We start from the raw sequence: 18,056 nt of genomic DNA, 5'->3' as shown, positions 1-18,056 counted from the left end.
TTAATTCGTGCGGTTGGTACGCACACATTGAAGCTGTAGTACAAACACAAAATACATAAATACCTTAAGAAAAATATTGTCCATCGCTAGCCACCACTTTCGCCCATCTGTCAGGCAATGTACGGATTCCGTGGCGAAAGAAGTCCTCATCCTTGGAAGCGATCCAGTCAGAGACCCATGTTTCGATATCTTCTGAAGAAGTAAACCGCTGTCCAATCAAATCGTTGTTCATGCAATCGAACAAGTAGTAGTCCGAAGGAGCAACGTCTGGTGAATACGGCGGGTGGGGTAAAACTTCCCATCCGACATTTTCTAAATAGGTTTTGACCGGTTTTGCGACATGTGGGCGAGCGTTATCATGTTCAACAATAAGTTTATCATGTCTGTTCTCCCATTCTGGTCGTGTTCTGGCCAGAGCTTGCTTCAAACGCATTAATTGTCGTCGATAACGTTCTCCATTCATAGTTTCACCCGGTTGCAGCAGCTCATAGTACACCACACCTTTCATATCCCACCATATGCACAGCATAACCTTTGCGCAGTGAATATCTCGTTTTGGTTGTGATGGACCTGGTTCACCTGGTTTCACCCAGGCCTTTTTTCGTTTAGGGTTCTCGTAATTGATCCACTTCTCATCACCCGTAATAATTCGATGCAGAAACCCCTTTCTGCTCTGTCGTTGAAGCAGCAATTCGCAAATAGTTTTTCGTCTTTCAACGTCTCTGTCTTTCAATTCATGTGGAACCCAATGTGACATCTTTTGAATCATTCCCATGGCTTTCAAGCGTTTGGAGACTGTTGTTTGATCAACGCCTAATGCTGCTGCAAGTTGTTCCTGCGTTTGACACGAATCCTGCTCGAGCAATGCTGTCAATTCTTCGTCTTGAAATTATTTTGGCTGTCCAGCTCGCTCTTGGTCTGCCAAACCGAAATCACCACTTCTAAACCGTGCAAACCACTTCTGACACGTTCGCTCAGCTAGAGCATGGTCACCATACACTTCCACCAAAATACGATGACTTTCAGTCGCACTTTCCTGCATGTTAAAGTAATGCAGCAGGACACCCCGCAAAAACACTTTATCAGGCACAAATTGCGAAATGTTCACTTAACTACAAACTGGTGTTGTTGACGCTTTAATCCACTGCCCTATACTACGAACGATAGGCGATGACAGGGGTTTGCAACACATGTGTGGATACACGGAACTGTGGGACGCTCCGTTCGTTGCGCCATCTCTTGTCCACCCGCACGAATTAATTCCTAGACCAAATATATAAATTTATATTTGCCTACCAAGGCTGGGCTTTTGGTGGTTTCCTTCCGAAAATTGCACTGGTGCGATAGTAAGCTAAGTCATGGAGAGCTGAAGTTAACGCCGCGGAGCTCGAAGCTCAGGTCAGATGATATAAGATCTCGGCGTACTACTTTCCCCCCAAAACGGTATAACCAGGGCGCTAGGAAAAAGTAGTTGCGCAACTAATTAGAATTTAAACAAAACAAAATAAAATCTGTTTTACGCAACCTCCACGGAACGGTCACATGCTGCAAAGCTGAAAGAAAATTTTCTCGCTAATGCAGTTTTTATGGGACAGATTGTACTGATTACCACTTGGAGAAGCAAGGGAATTTTTGAATAAAAATTCAATTCCTGAATGCTGTAATGGATTTTTGTTTTATTGAAATAATAGAGATAATGGACATAAATCGAATCGAAATAATTCGAAATAGATCAAATTAATTATGACTGTGGTGGTCAGTTCAGGCATCTCCCAAATTACTGGTAATATCGAGACAAAAAAAGTACTTTCACCAGATCTAGCAGAGGTGAAATTAAATGTACTTTGCTCAAATAAGAGTTACACAGAAATTTGTTAACAGCAATAAAATTTTAATTATTTAGGGAAAAAATGTAATGAAAGGTAGTAACTAGGGAATGAATAATAATTTAGAGTAGTCAACACAAAAAAAAAATAAAGTTAAATAACAGAAGAAAAGCAAATCTTCTCAACAGGAATTAATACCATTGTTTGGTTTTGAAAATATTCATGGCAATACCTGAATTTATTTTTATGGAAACAGAGGGATTCTACCTGAGACAAAAGACAATTAATATTTTACCTCAGCATACCATTATGCGATTTCCTGAATCGTTTCATACTTCTGATTAACAGTTTTCTTTTTTATTATTATTAATTTCCACTTAAGGTCAAAAAATACAATTGATCTGAATTACTATCACATATGTTTTTGGATAATTTCTAACAGTAAACGAGATTCTTAATTTCTCTGATTATAACTAAACAGTGGCAAACAGATTGTTATTACTTGAATTCAAGTATATTTATCACCTCCAGATATTATTATTAAGGAAAAATTAAAAAAAATAGAATAGAAAAATGAAAAAGACTGTAAAGAAGTGATGATTGGATAATTTTGAATTACTTTAAAGTCATGACTTGCTGGCAAATGTGAATGGAAACTTGAAAGTATAGGAAAGATAAAAATAGGATAGAAGTGCACTTGTGGATCTTAATATTCATGTATATATATATATATATATATATATATATATATATATATATATATATATATATATATATATATATATATATATATATATATATATATATATATATAACTAAATACCCATACATATATAAACATTCAAATTATTTATTTTCATCTAAGAAATTACCAAAGAAATATCAATGTTAATTACCATATAAACAAGCAATACAATAAACATACAAGATTGATACAAGTTAGTTGGGACATCAATTGGACATTACTTTGAATCAATTAACTTTTTGTCTTTAGTAATGAGAGTCCGTCTGCACAACGTGTCATCTGATTAGATACTTATTGATGAATTATTCTAACTTTTGTGTATATTATCTAATTTACTGATAGCCGAAGCTCTTGCTTTTAAAAAACTTTTATAGGTGCTCAGCTACAATTTATTTCCGTTTACGAATAAACATCGCCTATCCAGAAAATTATCTTCGAACAGCTAATAATGTTGAATTTATATTTTATTCAAAATGTAACTCCCAAATTTGCATTTTCACAGACATGAATATTATTCTAAATATTAGGACTGAATACAAATATGCTTCTTATTCTGACCTTTCTTCATCAATTATGTAATAAAATGTCTTAGTATATGATGAGAAGTTAAGAACTCAAAATGTTATGCAATAAAATGTATTAGTTCTTCAATAAAATAAAATAAAATAAAATAAATCGACAAAATAAAATGAATCACTGACTTACAACGGGATTTGTGGTTATTGGATAAAAATTAATTCACTCTAATTGTTAATTCTGTATGGGAACGGAGAATCAAACAATACCATCAGTCTCGACCCGATTGGGAAATGAAGTATTGAAATCAACGGATGACATCTGCCAAAATATTCCGGCCTTGAGTCATATTTAGATGAAATAAAATAACTATATTTCCTACCTTCTCACCGCAACTGGTCGCCATTTCTTTTTATGACTGCTTTTTCTATCAGGCACGTACTTCGTTTCTTGCGTTAAACTTGTTAAAATGCATCTCTGGCACTTAACTTCTCCTGCTCCTTTCCATCTGGACAATGATTCTGTCACAGTTTCATGATTAAAGTTCTTGCTTCGGACCCCGACGTGTGCATCTCATGGACTCGATACTCGACTGGTCGCTCATTTGCCTCTTCACAGAGCATATACTAGGGCTTCCATGGGATGTACACTCATGTCCAAAATGATTGTCGCATATCTATAACTGTCTTCTTGTAACAATATAATTTCATAATGATTTTGCAGGGGGTTTTAATACTGATACTATGTGTGTAATCGGGAAATGTATACTTGTGGTTAATTTCATAGGAAAAGAATCATAAATACGAAAATTAGAAAGAGTAAAACAAAATGTTGCTAAATGGATAAGAAAATTTTAGTTTCGTTTTATTGTTCTTATTTACTGCTCTTTTGGTATGAAATTTGCCACATACATGTCTTTCCCGATTATACACATACTAACATGATAAGAAGTACGGATCGAATTCGTTATCAAATTATATTCCTACAACATATTTGTAGACACGCGACAATAATTTTGGACATGAGTGTACATGTTTGCTTCTTTTTTCCTATTGATTTGTCTGACACTTTTCACTATGCAGTCTATTCAAAACATATGCAGCCTTTTCTATTTTTACTGGAAGCTTTGGCATTCAGTAACCGATTACCAACTAGAACTATAGGCAGTTCGATCACCGCCACTAACAACAAACCATCTCTGCTTTTCATAATAACACTTTTTCTTAAAAGAAAAAATAACTCGAAATAATTCGAAAATGTTTAACATGTAGTGCACAGCATTTGTATGATTTTAATCAATAGGAAATGTTTAACTGATCGGCTCCTCACAAAGCACCACGACGGCGATGCACTAGCACAAAGTTTTCACACTTAAAAAACTAAAGTTTGTTGATGTACGTGTAAGTGTGTGTGCGTATAGAGGCCGTGTATAATGTTCGACGAATGTATTGCAGCTGCCACAGCTTCTTTCGGTGTTGGGGAGGGTACCTACCTATAAACAAAAAATTTTTTTCTTTCAAAAAATTTGAAATTCGCAACTTGGTTTGTTGTGGTGGCGGTTTTCGTTGTACTCTTCAAAAGAAAGTTCGTTGTAACGTTTTAGGTTGAGTTTATGACCCATGCTTACAAAGACAAAGGGTTTCTGAATGACTCCGATGTAAAAATGATGCTTTAGCAGTTTCTCGGAGAATTTTAACTGTTAAGCGCTCAGTCTGAGCGACGAGGACAGAAAGAAACGGGGCCTGTTGTCCAAAAAAGTTGGCCTTCCGTTACCTGCGATCGAAGCTGGTTGAATCGCAAAGTAAAGATGTTTACTTTTAAAGAAAAAGAAAATTGTGTTTTGGCTAACTCAAATTTTAATATCGAGTAGATTGCACATAAATTACATATATAATGATAATTGCTTCTAAGCAATTGTCACATCCTTAGGTCTTCTTCTGTTCATGCTAATGTTGCAATGTGATCAACATATGCACAGATCTATGTCTTTAACCTGTTCTGTTTAACATCTTTATTGCTGCACATAGCGCTACTTCGTTTAATACGTATCTTTAAAATACGGAATAACCGACGAAGCATCACTTTTTTAATGTGATGGATTGCCAATATTCTTAATCTGGAGGTATTGGAGCGTATGTTGAAAAATATCTCGATGTCAATATTTGCACATTTCAGTGTCTTTCATCAGTTCACGTACAAGTTGGAAATTAGAAAGGAATTTTAAGGTGAATGATCCACCCTGTATATAAAGTCATGAGATATCAACTATAAACTGAGGCAGTGGCGTATTTAGGGGGTGGCTTCCGGGCTTAAGCCCCCCGAAATCTTACTTGGTAAGTAAAGTAAATTAAATATCTTGCAGAATTTTCACATTTCCAGGCAAAGCCCCCCCCCCCGAAAGTTAGCAAAGCCCCGCCCGAAACAAAATCGTAAATACCCCACTGAACTGAGGTATATTATATCGATTTATATTGTAAAGTTCTGCCTGTGTAGGTGTAGGTAGAGCACAAGTAGAGTAAATTAGAGTTCGGAATCGTTTTCTCTCACTACCAGATTTTATTACAAAATTCTACATAATAAAAAATTGATACAAATTCTTTAACGTTGCGGTCAAAGTATGTGTCCTTTCGACCTGACGGTCTCGGGGAGGAATTCTCACTAAGCAAGCTACGTGAGGAGGGGTAGCAAACTCAATGCTGCCCTTCAAGGAGAGATGAGTTAGACTTCCGACAAAGCTCCACTGCAAGCTAGGCCGGTGTTGTGATAAGCAATCTCCGAATGCTCCATTGCAAGCAGAGAGAGACAGAGGTAAAGGTTTCCACAAGGCTTAACTCCAAGCCATTAGAAAAAGGAAGCCGGAAGTTCCACTGCAAGCTAGATGCTTTGGGTTTAAGTGAAGTATTTCCAAGGCTACACTGCAAGCCAAGAAATAGGATTTAACCAGTCGAGACTGATGCTTGTTGTTGATACCCTCGGTTACATAGGTGCTGCAGGTGAGGCGGTGGGGCTGTCGTTCCTCCGTCGTCACGTGACCACTGGTGTTGCTATTTCTCCTGTCGTCTGCAGCTATAGTATTCCGTAGGAAGACGTACATGGTTGATGTTTGTAAATAGATTCACATTTCTGGTGTTTGTAAACTCAACCATGCGGAATATACAATATTACATCATTCTTATTTCAGGATATATTGTTTGAAGTATTATATTTCTATAACATATCCCCTGGAAGTATTGTTTAATTCATTGATTCTGTATTCAGCCTAATGTGCTTTGTACACAGTGATTTGATCAACACATAAATATTACAAATTACCGTTGGCAAACTAAAAGAAATAATAATTAACATATTTTTCTCCAATTTGTTAATTAATTTTAATTTTAAATAGTTATAAAGTATTCTTCAATACTGTAAAACTAGTGTTTCCCTAACAGTTAGCTGCACTGTGTTTAAAAAAATAGTATTCAGTTTCTTGTACTGTTTAGGCAGTTTAAATCTTTGTAATTCTATATGTATTACATAAAAGATTGTCAGATATGCAAACACCTAGAAACTTAATCTCAATTATTACATATTAGCTTATATTATTATTATTATTATTATCATTTTAGTGACAAGCACTTTAGAATTGTATATTATCAGCCTGTGAACCAAAACTCATCACTTTTATTTTGTTAGAATCTATTTTACACATAATACCGTAATAACCAATATAATTTTATTCATATTTATTCTATACAGTATAAGAGAAACGTTTCGTTTTGTCCTCAAAGAAATCGTGTCATCAACTATTTGACTGCAATAGAAACGTTACAGTTCTTTGGACGCCTCAAAAGAATTCCAGAAAAGAAGCTGAACGAAGAGGTTGAGGAATGTATTATTAACTTGGGTAAGTGCAGTGATTGGTGTTTGTAGTAGAAAGAAGCACAAAATATGACTTGATTCTTTCTGTTTCATAAACGTAGAGAGTCTATTTTTATCCTCAGAATACTAGGGTATAATATCCACCAATGTCTGTTCACACTCATTAGCTACATAACTAATTTTGAAAGCTCCTATAATAACTTCCCAAATATATCATAACCTCTCAATGGCATAACTAATGGACAGTGGCGTATTTTGTGGGTTACCGGCGGTAGCCCTACAATATTACAAAATAAAGTTAATATAATATAAACTTATTTATATTGCTAATTTTATACCTTAGTATCTTCTTTCAATGTTAACAGTTTCTGCGAAATGCATGAATTTAGAACCATCCAGTAACTTTTTTCACGCACTCTGTCTCGCTTTCTTAAGAGATTTTTAATCTTTCAACGCAGCAATAAACCTCCTCTAGTTACTCAACTGCAAAAAGAATCGTGTAGTTATCAGCGCATTTCCTTTCTCTCCACCTCCACCCTCCACCCGCAACATATGAACGAGCTAGCAGGTAACACCAGTTGCCTCTAGAGTAGTCGGTTTCTCGGGCGTGAGCGAAGGTAAAGAATAGTTATACCAGAACGACAGCGCATTTTGTGAGTCTCTGGGAATTGTCTCGGACATCTTGAGCCTCGTTCCGTAGCGGTTTGTGTCAAATTTTGTGTTTTGCAGTATTTTACGATAGTCGGTATAGTTATAGTTACTTGTTTCATTATTTACGTTATGTTGCGAAGGCTATTACAGGCTGAGGCTCCTTTGTTGCTGGACGCCTATTTCAGCTTTCTTTCTAACTCGCACACACTTGCGCACCCACGGGGGGTCCAGTAGGTCCTGACCCCCCTCAAAACATCCTAGTTCAACATATATTTGTACACTTTCTCAATAAAACTATACTTGTTTAACAGGAAATGATGGATGTGCCCTGAAAATTTGACTTTACACATCTGTACTCTTTCTCTTAAGAGGCCGCGGTGGCTCAGAGGTGCAGCGTTCACTTTTGGTGCATGCGGTCCCTGGCTCGATCCCCGCTCACGCCAAGTAAACTTTGTGGTGGACAATCACCGTGTGCGTGGGTTTCTTCGAGGTTCTTCCATTTCCTCCCACTTTCTTCATTCTACTGTTTCATTCATTTCTAATCATCATCGTATCCTTTAGCCTAGCCGGCATAACCTTAGGACGTAAAACAAAGATTTTTTTTTCATTTCATTACTTATAAGAGGCCTCCGTGGCTCAGTGGTAGAACGTTCACTTCTGGTGCATGGGGTCCCTAGTTCGATTCCCGCTCAAGCGAAGGGAATTTCGTTACGGATATGCCAGATTTGACAAAAACTTACTTTGCTCAATCTTTGAGTTCATACTTTCTTCAAAAACTAAGTCAGGGCAAGTTATTTTCAAGGATAATTTCTGTCTTTTGACATTTTTTGTTAGTGCTGAGCTGCATTCATAACCATGAAACACGACTACTGAGCTATGACCAAAGTGCTTGATCACATAACTGCTGTATGTTTAGTATATATTTTCACATATAGTTTGGGTAGGCCAAACCACTTTGTGCAGCAGATAACCTGCGTCAATTACATATTGATAGTTTTGCAGAGGTAAGATAGCTGTTATCGGGTGGATGAAGTAATTAATTTAGATATTGTGAGTCTGGTAATAGCACTCGCACGCAGAGAGGTTCGCCCATAACCGTTACAAGCTGAGGGCTGGTAGAGGTAGTCATTGCAAACAGGCGCTCGTAGACAGCGTTTACAAACACGGCAAAAAGATACCTCAAATTGGCATTGTTGCTTGTGGGCAAAGTATCATATTTCATTTATTGTAAACAATAAATTCATTTTCACCCTAAATTTTGGATTTAGTACCGAAAATATTCAAATCACACAAATTTGAAACTTTTAGCACAACTCGTTCACGTTTTACCAATTAAAGGGAAAATATACGCGCTCGACTCGATTAAAAATAAAGGAGTTTTGTGTTTGGTTCTTTTAAAAATCTGTAATGTAGTGTAGATAATTTAGTGAATACAATGATATAATGTCCTTCGAGGCCTCAATTACATATTCCTGTGTTTTGCCAAAAAAATTGACTATAAACAAGCTACTGGTTTGAGCGAACAGAAAAGTATTTTTATTAAGAGAGCCTGAGTAAGTAACGCTTTAGGTAAATGGTTAGCGTTGTCGATTCCTAATTTTCCGGATCGAGTTCGATTCTCGCACTCTCCCTTTGCTCTTTTTAACTTTTTTCATTTACAAAGCTGAGTTCCAGTTTGATGCTGCTAAACGAAGATAATCTCGAGTGGAGAAATTCAGTGATGATGTAATCCTGAAAATAAAGGAAGAAAAATGAATGGAGAAAACGAATTACAGAGTTAATTCTGTTAATTATTCTATATTTGATATTAACCGTTAATTTCGTGCATTTTTAAATTGTTGTTAATTGACACTATATTTTCCCCTTTTCTCCTAGTGTCTCAATATGTAAATTTTTACAAATACAGTATTATCCAAATCAGGAACCCTCGGTTATATTTGCAACCTAAGTGGAAATACGCTTAGTACGGATAAGTCCTCCAATTCGTTTGAGTGTTATCGAATTTTGCAGTTTTAATATTTACAAATAAATTACTGCGTACCAATATTTAGCATTTTCAAAAGTCATTTAACGAATAATGAAATCGGACGAGTTCTTCTTTCGAAATAGAATTACTTATCAATCAGTGGTGCCGGAACCAAGGACCTCAGTCCCCGTTAGACCCCCAAAATTTTTATTGGAGGCTGGGCTCTTCCCCCGAATGATCGATTCATACTTTAATTGATTTGTAGGTAGGACTACTGTTAATACTTTCAAAACTCAGCGCAAGGTTTTGTGTTTACTTAAAAAAAACAACACACTACATATACCACATAATCTATCCGTATATTATTTGATAGGCATATATGTATAGACATTTGAAGGGAGTTAACTTGTTTATAATCCTTCATTTGAGTTAATTATAAGACTATTTAAGTCCCCTTTATCTTCTCATCATCGCCTCTGGTGTCCATATATTTTTTTCTGGTATTGTGCTGTTTACTGTGAGTACAAGTATCCAAAGACTCGTTTTTGTCATTTCATGAGCCAGCGTTTCGCTAGACTTCTGAAAAAAAAAAAAAAAAAAAAAACTCTTTATTATTTGTGCTTTCAAGAGTTGGAGCAACTTCACGCTGCTGTGCTAGCTGCTACCAGGCGTAATTAATCGTAGAGCAAGCGTTAGTTAGGTTCCTATCTCACGAATTTTGTACCTCAAGAATTTATTTGGCCCACTGTACAATAGAGTTGAAGTTAGAATATATCAAGGTGAAAGTTTAGTTACGAGAAGTAAAGAAGAACAAAGTTGTAATGTCCAATCTTCTGATAATCAGCATCCGAATTTGACACTGTTGCACATTTAAAATTCACAACTCAGACACAAACTTTTATTTCTTTGAGAAGTTGGCAAGTTAAACAAATATTTTCACTATCGTAAACTGCCATATTTATCATTAATGGTATCACTACTGTATTTATTTATTTATCTTTATTATCATTATTATATTTTTTTATAGATCTTGAAGTGTATGCTGATCAAATAGCTGAGACATACAGTTGCGGAAACAAACGGAAACTGATGCTTGGCATTGCTATAATTGGGAAACCCACGGTGATGGTTTTCGATGAGCCAACTAACTTTGTTGATCTCAAAACTCAAATTCACTTCTGGAGACAAGTCAGAAATTTAAAAGAGTTCGGACATTCGATAATCATTACATCAAACAGGTAAAGTCAATTCAATTTCTTTCGATGAAAAGGGAGTAAAGGAAATAGAAATAAAATGAGTTCGAGGATTTGCTGCTCGTAATATAAAATAGGAAAAAGTTCAATTCACCTCATTACGGTGAGAGGAGAGTGAAGAACATAGAAATCTGAAAGAGTTCGGGGATTCGCTACTCATAACATCAAACATATGAAGTAAGTTTAACTAATTACAATGAAACGAGAGTGAAGGAAATAGAAAATTAAGTGTTCAGGCGTTCGATAATTATAATATAAAAGAAGTAGAGTCAATTCAGCTTATTACGATGAAAGGAAATAAGAAAATATCGCTAAGTTACACAAGAATACACAATAGAGGTTACAACCCGCAACACTACACAAAATCAACAATTATAAGATATGATCAAAAAGTGCGGTGAATGAAGTTTCACAGTGCCATTTGTAGATGTTGTATCTATTTCAACTACATGTATTAAACCCGGTAGCCTAAACATTTGGTACAGTCAGTGTCGAGTTTGTAGTCTTCTCTCCTGTGGGAGATTCTTCTGCCCTGATCTTGCATGTTTGACAGAAGAGGACAGGTATCTCAAGCATTGAATACTTAATTAACAACGAATATTCCTGGCTGGAAAGGTAATTGCTTCAAGATACTCCTGTTTACAAGTGCAACCTGTCAGGATACAAATAAAATGGCACTCTTAATTTTCCTCTATTTCATCTTTATTTTCCCTTATATATTTTTTTAGTAATGTTATCTAGCCAGTACAAAATTTGACATGTTTTTCTAGAAATATCAAGCGCAGCATCAGAATTAATATACGTTTTCCTGCGGCAGTTCCTCGTCAGCATATTCACAAAACAATGTAAGCAAATTTACATGCCTCATATTACATACAATCAGTGGCGGCGATTGGACGTTAAAAGTGGGGGGCAAGACATGATCTGAATATTTGTATATCAATGTTAGTTTACCTGGTAAATGCTAACACTTTGTTTGACGAAAGATTGCATAACTAATAGGATACTATCTTTTTCAGTTAAAATACCGTATATCGTATTTCATACTTTATTAAGTAAATTGACAAGAGCAACGGAAGTAGGTACTAGCAACGTGTAAGAAGTTTAAGATTTGGTTTGATTTCCTGCTCATGAACATCTTAAAATTCTGTGTGGAAAATTGTGTGATAAGATTATTTAATAACAAATTTGCAAAACAAATAAATAGAAAGGATAATATTAATCATAGTAATGAATAGTGAGGCTTGTTTTTCAAAAGAGACATTGAAACCGGGGATTAATGGAAACATATTTTTAATTCCACATATGCTATTAAATGTATGTTATTACTCTTAGAAAGACAGTAAACACTATTAGCAATGAATGTTACGACATCTAAAAAAAAATACTTTTGCAGCTTCCCAAAACATGTTCGTTGCCATTAGGTAGAGTTTCCAGTATCTTGGGATACATCTAAACTCAACAATACTTAGAATTACTCCACTCTCCACTTATATAAAATAATTCTAAAACCTAGAATTTTGTTGAACTCACTAAATTTAATTGCATGTACACTAGTACACCCCTAAACACACCACTTCACTAATATATTACATTGTAAAACAATGGAAAAGGTAGAAGTTGTTCCTTATTACTCTATTTTTCTATCAATATTCCTTGCTATTGGAAAAAAGAAAATTCATTTTAGGAACTGTCAATTTTTATGCAATTAAATAATAACTTGTGAAAGACTTATTTTTTGAAGTGTTATCTCAATTAGTTTCAAAGCGGCTAACTAACATTGTACGAAGAAATGAAAGTACGTTGGAATTATTGCACTCCAGGTTAAATTTCACAGGAATCGTTGCACTCCTTATAAAAATTATAGGTTAAATTTTGGACAATTTTCCGTGGCAATTAAAACATCCTGTAGCTTTCTTAACACCATCAGAAGAGAAATAACCAATACGTCTCACGCAACGGCAAATATATGGCATCATTCGTTTCTATGAACCAATAATATATACAATAACTTTATATTCCAAATGAAACTATATACACCAATGGGTCACTTAAAAAAAGTGGGGGGGGCAACTGCCTCCCTTTGCCCCCCCTAATCGCCGCCCATGCATACAATGTCTATCTGATGGCATGAGATCCGCCGTATGTATATATATTAACTTAATTGACATTTTCGAAATACACTGGCTAATACATATATCCGTAAGAGAACAGATGCAAGCAAGCTTGATATGTATTTCACTTGACGGAATTTCAAGCCGAAGGATTGAAGGCAGGATGACTCTTACTTATTCCTCATTTTCTTACCTATTTCCATTACAAATAGCACAATTTTTAAATATTACTTAGAGAAATTTCAACGTTATATTCTAATTTCCCCTATTGTAAGTGGATATTTTCGATCCACTTACTTGTAATAAATTAACTGTGTAAAAGTATCTGGTTTAAATATAGATATATATACAATCTAATAGTTTTTAAGTTCATTAAATTCCAGGCCTGGATAATTATTTAAGTGCTTGTATATTTATATAGTTTCTAATGTTTATATAATTTGTATAACTTATTTGTATATAATTTTATCATATTTATCATATATTTTTTTTTTAACCTTAGAGAGATTGCGTTTAAAGATTTACTTCTTAGATGGAAACACTGTTACATTTGCTTCCATAGTTTAAGAATCGGATACGTGCTTGTTAACTGTTAGAACTTCAAGGGAGGAGGTTGGTAGCGTCAGATTTTTCAAATTGGTAACGAACTTTCTTTATTTTAGCTGGAGATCTTTTCGTTCTTGGATGCTGCCACGTGTTAGCCGGATCGCATATATACCGAGCTGTTTCGCTTGGTAAGGGTTCCTCTGACGCTCTGGACCACATGGTTAAGTTCGACCGACGTTCCTAATGTCTGTTGGATCAACCATTTTTTTTTAGCTATGCTGCTTAAGGCTGGCAGGTTAGGATGGTCTCTCGGAATGACCAAGGATAGGGAATAGGATTCTTTGTAACTAACATAAGAGAAGTTTTCTGGGGAGAATTCTTTTTTGTTTGATAGGTTAATTTTAATCATGCCGAGGACGTGGGGATATATATTAAATAGGTTTTTTATATTTAGAGATATGTTTTTATCTATTGGATAGGCTTAATAAGGAATTCTAATTTCGAACTCAAATGGATTTGGGTTCGAGACCCCTCTGGATTAAGAACTTTGTTTCTCGAGTTAAAGTTTATTGTTTTCTTTTTGATTCCCTGATCCTAATCCTGTGTTAGTGATTACCTCTTGAAAAAGAGATAAGTTTCTGGTCTCTTTTAGAGGGATACCTTTTATTAGGGCAAGGCCTAATTTTTGGGGGCCATTTTATTGTCTCAAAGAGAGAGACTTGGCTAGGGCAAGGTCCATATTAAGGGCCAGTTTATAATCTCATGAAAGAGACTTGTTTATTACCTTAACTTAACCTCTTACCTTGTATTGTTAAATAGCCAGGGTTTCCTTTTCGCAGGTTCTCTAGAGTTCTGGAGACCTGTGTAGATAGGCCGAGCATTTTCTTTGATTCAAGGAATTACTTTTAAAGTGAAGGCAGAGTGGAGCTGTTCCGTTAGAGAGGGCAGATAAACTTATGCCACAGGACCCTTATAAATTAGAGCATAAACTAGCATGTATTCGTATCTAAGTAGGGAGTGATGGGTTCAGAGTTCGATCCCTCACGGGTAAAGTTTCCAGAGTTCTGAAAGAGAACTCTTTTTGCTGCTTCTCATAGAGAAATTTTCACTTTTTTGCGCATATCTTGTCTACGAATAAAATATTATAAAAGCCTAAGTAATGTTTCGTTCTTTAAAACAAAAATTTCCCTGTGCCCGGATGTAATAAGAATAATATTAATCATACCCTAGACAAATTAAGTTTTTTTGAGAGGAGCCAGTGAAGAAGGATTGGCTAGATTTAGTCCTTTATTCTATTTTTTCATCTATGTAGTATATTGTTCTTACAGTTCAGTTTGAAGAAGACTGTGAGATAGAGAGGAATTAAAAAGGTTTTTTGTACCAAAGTAGTATTAGAGATACTACTTAGTAGTGGCGCAAATATATATAAAGAGCATTATTTTTATATACTACACTATAATATAAATATATTATGTAACTACAGATATTACCATCTGTTTTGTTTCTAACAACAGGAAAACTTTTTTTATTTACACACTTTTTTATGTATTCATTTTTTTCTTAATAACAGAGAAATCAGCTTTCAGAATTCTTCTCTGAACGCGCATATAACAACCTGCGTTCAGATAAATCTTATGGGGCCAACCCTAATATGAACACTTATAACAATAAATTGATTAATTCATGTTGAACATAAATATGCTAATCATAACACAACAAAATTAAAACAATAAGATTAAATACGAATATTCCCTTAGGAAATACAAATAATAATACTGTAACGACGTGATGTGACAAGTTTGAACATGTTTGTTGGTTTCCAGAGGCAGAAGAGTGAGGACGCGTTAAGAGCGTCTGTTGTGTGCCAACATTAAGTTTTATTCTAAGCTTCAGAAACGTACCAAAGAAGCTCATGAAGTGTCAAAATCCGTGTATAGGGATGAAGCGGTGGTATTGAAGATCGTTTACAAGTGATATATGAGGGATTCAAATGCATCAAGGAGTTGGTTGAAAACGAGCAACGATTAAGACGTCCTCCGGCATCGAAAACAGATGCAAAAAACGTGCAAAAAGTGGGGCACAAATGATTTATTTAAATAGGCGAATGATTATTTTGAGAGCTTTCCGAAGAACTAAACACTCCATGGGGCCGTGAAAAGCATTTGAACCGTCGATAAAGTGAGCAAGTGTCTTCCCTCTTTACCACAAAAACGCGTCGTGTCACACCTTGCTTTTGATCCGCGAGTTTTTGGCTGAAAAGTAGTCATATTTCTACACATTCTCTGTACTCTCCAGACATAGCACCATGATACTTCTTGGTCTTCCTACCAGGCACGTAGCCAGGATTTCGTAATAGGGGGGGTCCATGACGAAACACTGTGGTTATCACACCAGGGGCTGGATCGTTGTAAACTATTTTACTAGTAACATATATTAGTTCGTTTAGCCAGGATTTCGTAATGAGGGGGGACGTGACATGAAATATTGTGGTTACACACCAGGGGCTCGATCAACCTAAAATATTTTACTGGCAACATACCCATATTGGTTTATTAGGACAATAAAATGAGGATAAGTTAATAAGTATTTTAATAACAAACTGTATTAAACTAACGTATTAAATTAATGTATTAAATTAGTAAATAATCGACTAAAGACACTTGAAATATGCTTATCTACAACTACTGGGGTTTATTTTTTTATTATTTTTTTTAAAAAAAGGAAAAAATAGAGAAGGGGAAGGGAAAAGAAAAAAATAATGGAGGAGAGAAGGAAGAAAAAGAGAAAAAGAGGAGAAAATGATATAATTTCACTTATATATATTTTGTGAAGATGGTTTCTCACTCACAAGCGAAAGCTTCTGTGAAGAGCCATCTATCATAATCATATTATATCATTAGGTTGTATTATGTATGTGTCTTCTTGTTGAAAGACAATGTAAAATTAATAATAAATTAAATGATAGTTAATTAAAATTGTAGTAAAAAAAAGTAACAGCTATAAAAATGATTTATAATATAATACTGATTAATATTAAAGAAACCCTGCCAAGGACTGGAACCTCAAGGAGGTCCGGAGGTTACCAGTCGTAGTGCTAATAAATGTAAAAGAAAAAATAAAATAATTTTATAGTTGTGGTGTGTGTATTAGAAGTGTTGCCACCAATATATATATGTATATGTCTGTCTGTCTTTATGTATTTTATAGTATGTGTTTTAATGTATTTTTTTTTTGGCCTCATGGAATACCGGAGGCCATCCGGCCACATAGGCTGGTAGGTAAACTAAGTTTTTTGTATAGGCCTGATAATAAGTCTCTGGAGTACCGGAGAATTTCCGGCCTAAAAATAGATACACTATTTGTGTGTGCAGTGTCTGTGTCCACTATGTTCTGTATTGTTACTTGTATAAATAAAATAAATAAAAAAATAAAGAAATCTCTAGTAAAATTTTTAAAAATATTGAAAAATATATAGACTTTCGAGGTCATTCGAACTCGGTTCGTTTTGTCTTTTTTCTTCTTTTCCTTATCTTCGTTTAATGCCGTCAAGGATAGCAATGAGTTCTTTTCGGCAGTGAAGACATCTTATAATGGATTAGTCATGCCGCGAAATTGAAAATTTCTTTAATACATGTAACTGGAATCTATGTTGCCAGGCTAATATTATTGGTGATTGTGGGTATTTCTTATGTTCTACCTGAGAGTCTATCTGATCGAACCGGTTTATCGATTGTCATTTGTGGTCCATGGGATTAGCATGGAGCTAGATGAAATTCGAAATACTCCATTCCAATAATGTCCATTTTAAACTTGAACCCCTTCCGTTTCCTCCACACAAAGCTGCTCATAAAAAAGAGTAACCAAACGTTTGCTGAAGTTTTATATTTCTAATTTTGATTCTTCTTTCCTCGTTTGTTTTTGTTTCATCGTCCTTATTTTTTTTTATTTACGGTTTCGAAGGGAGGGGTCCGGACCCCCTGGACCCACACTTTGGCTACGTGCCTGTTTTTACAAATTAAAAACAAATTAAATGAAAACGTTTTGACACCATTACTCAAATTGAGAGGGCCACGACAGAACAGCTGAAGGCCCTTCGAAAAATGAATCCAGCTATGGATTCAACGTTGAGATAAGTACATTGCTAGGGCGCAACTTTGAAGGGGATTAAATCAAATTCCATGTAAGCTGATTACTTTGTAATAAAATTATTCAACGTATTTTTGATCACACTTCGTATACACACATACATATCTATCTATCTATCTATCTATCTATCTTTAGCTGCTAGGGGTCTAAAAAGGACGAAACAATAGATATATTCTAAATTTTCTAACTTTGATTTATTTGCTCTTCTTTATACTATATTGACTAAATCTTGATCTGAAGAAATGCGTGAAACAATAAAACTATGAATATGCTATTGCCATCAACACGTTTTGTTCTAATTTAGTTTTCGGAATGTCATGATATTTTTCCTAAAATATCACTATTTTTGCAGAAATGACTTTTGATGTCACCGTTTTACAAAGAAATAAGTATAAAAAGCTTTATCGACCCTATTATCTATTCACAAATAAA

The 18,056-nt window shown here is 35.0% G+C and overlaps 1 protein-coding gene across 1 annotated transcript in view; it reads left to right on the top strand.

Annotated features, from left to right (window-relative positions):
* LOC145662203 (phospholipid-transporting ATPase ABCA3-like) overlaps positions 1 to 18,056 on the top strand; it is a 211,910-nt gene that overhangs the window by 145,430 nt on the left and 48,424 nt on the right. Inside the window, exons 17-18 of the mRNA XM_081727537.1 lie at positions 6,826 to 6,973; positions 10,593 to 10,803. Coding sequence (XP_081583663.1) covers positions 6,826 to 6,973; positions 10,593 to 10,803 — 359 coding nt within the window. The remainder of the gene's footprint in view (positions 1 to 6,825; positions 6,974 to 10,592; positions 10,804 to 18,056) is intronic.

This window comes from Thermobia domestica, chromosome 10 (assembly GCF_964235325.1).
Source record: "Thermobia domestica chromosome 10, izTheDome1.hap1.1, whole genome shotgun sequence".
Taxonomy (NCBI): domain Eukaryota; kingdom Metazoa; phylum Arthropoda; class Insecta; order Zygentoma; family Lepismatidae; genus Thermobia; species Thermobia domestica.
This window is presented reverse-complemented; position numbering and strand designations above follow the sequence as displayed.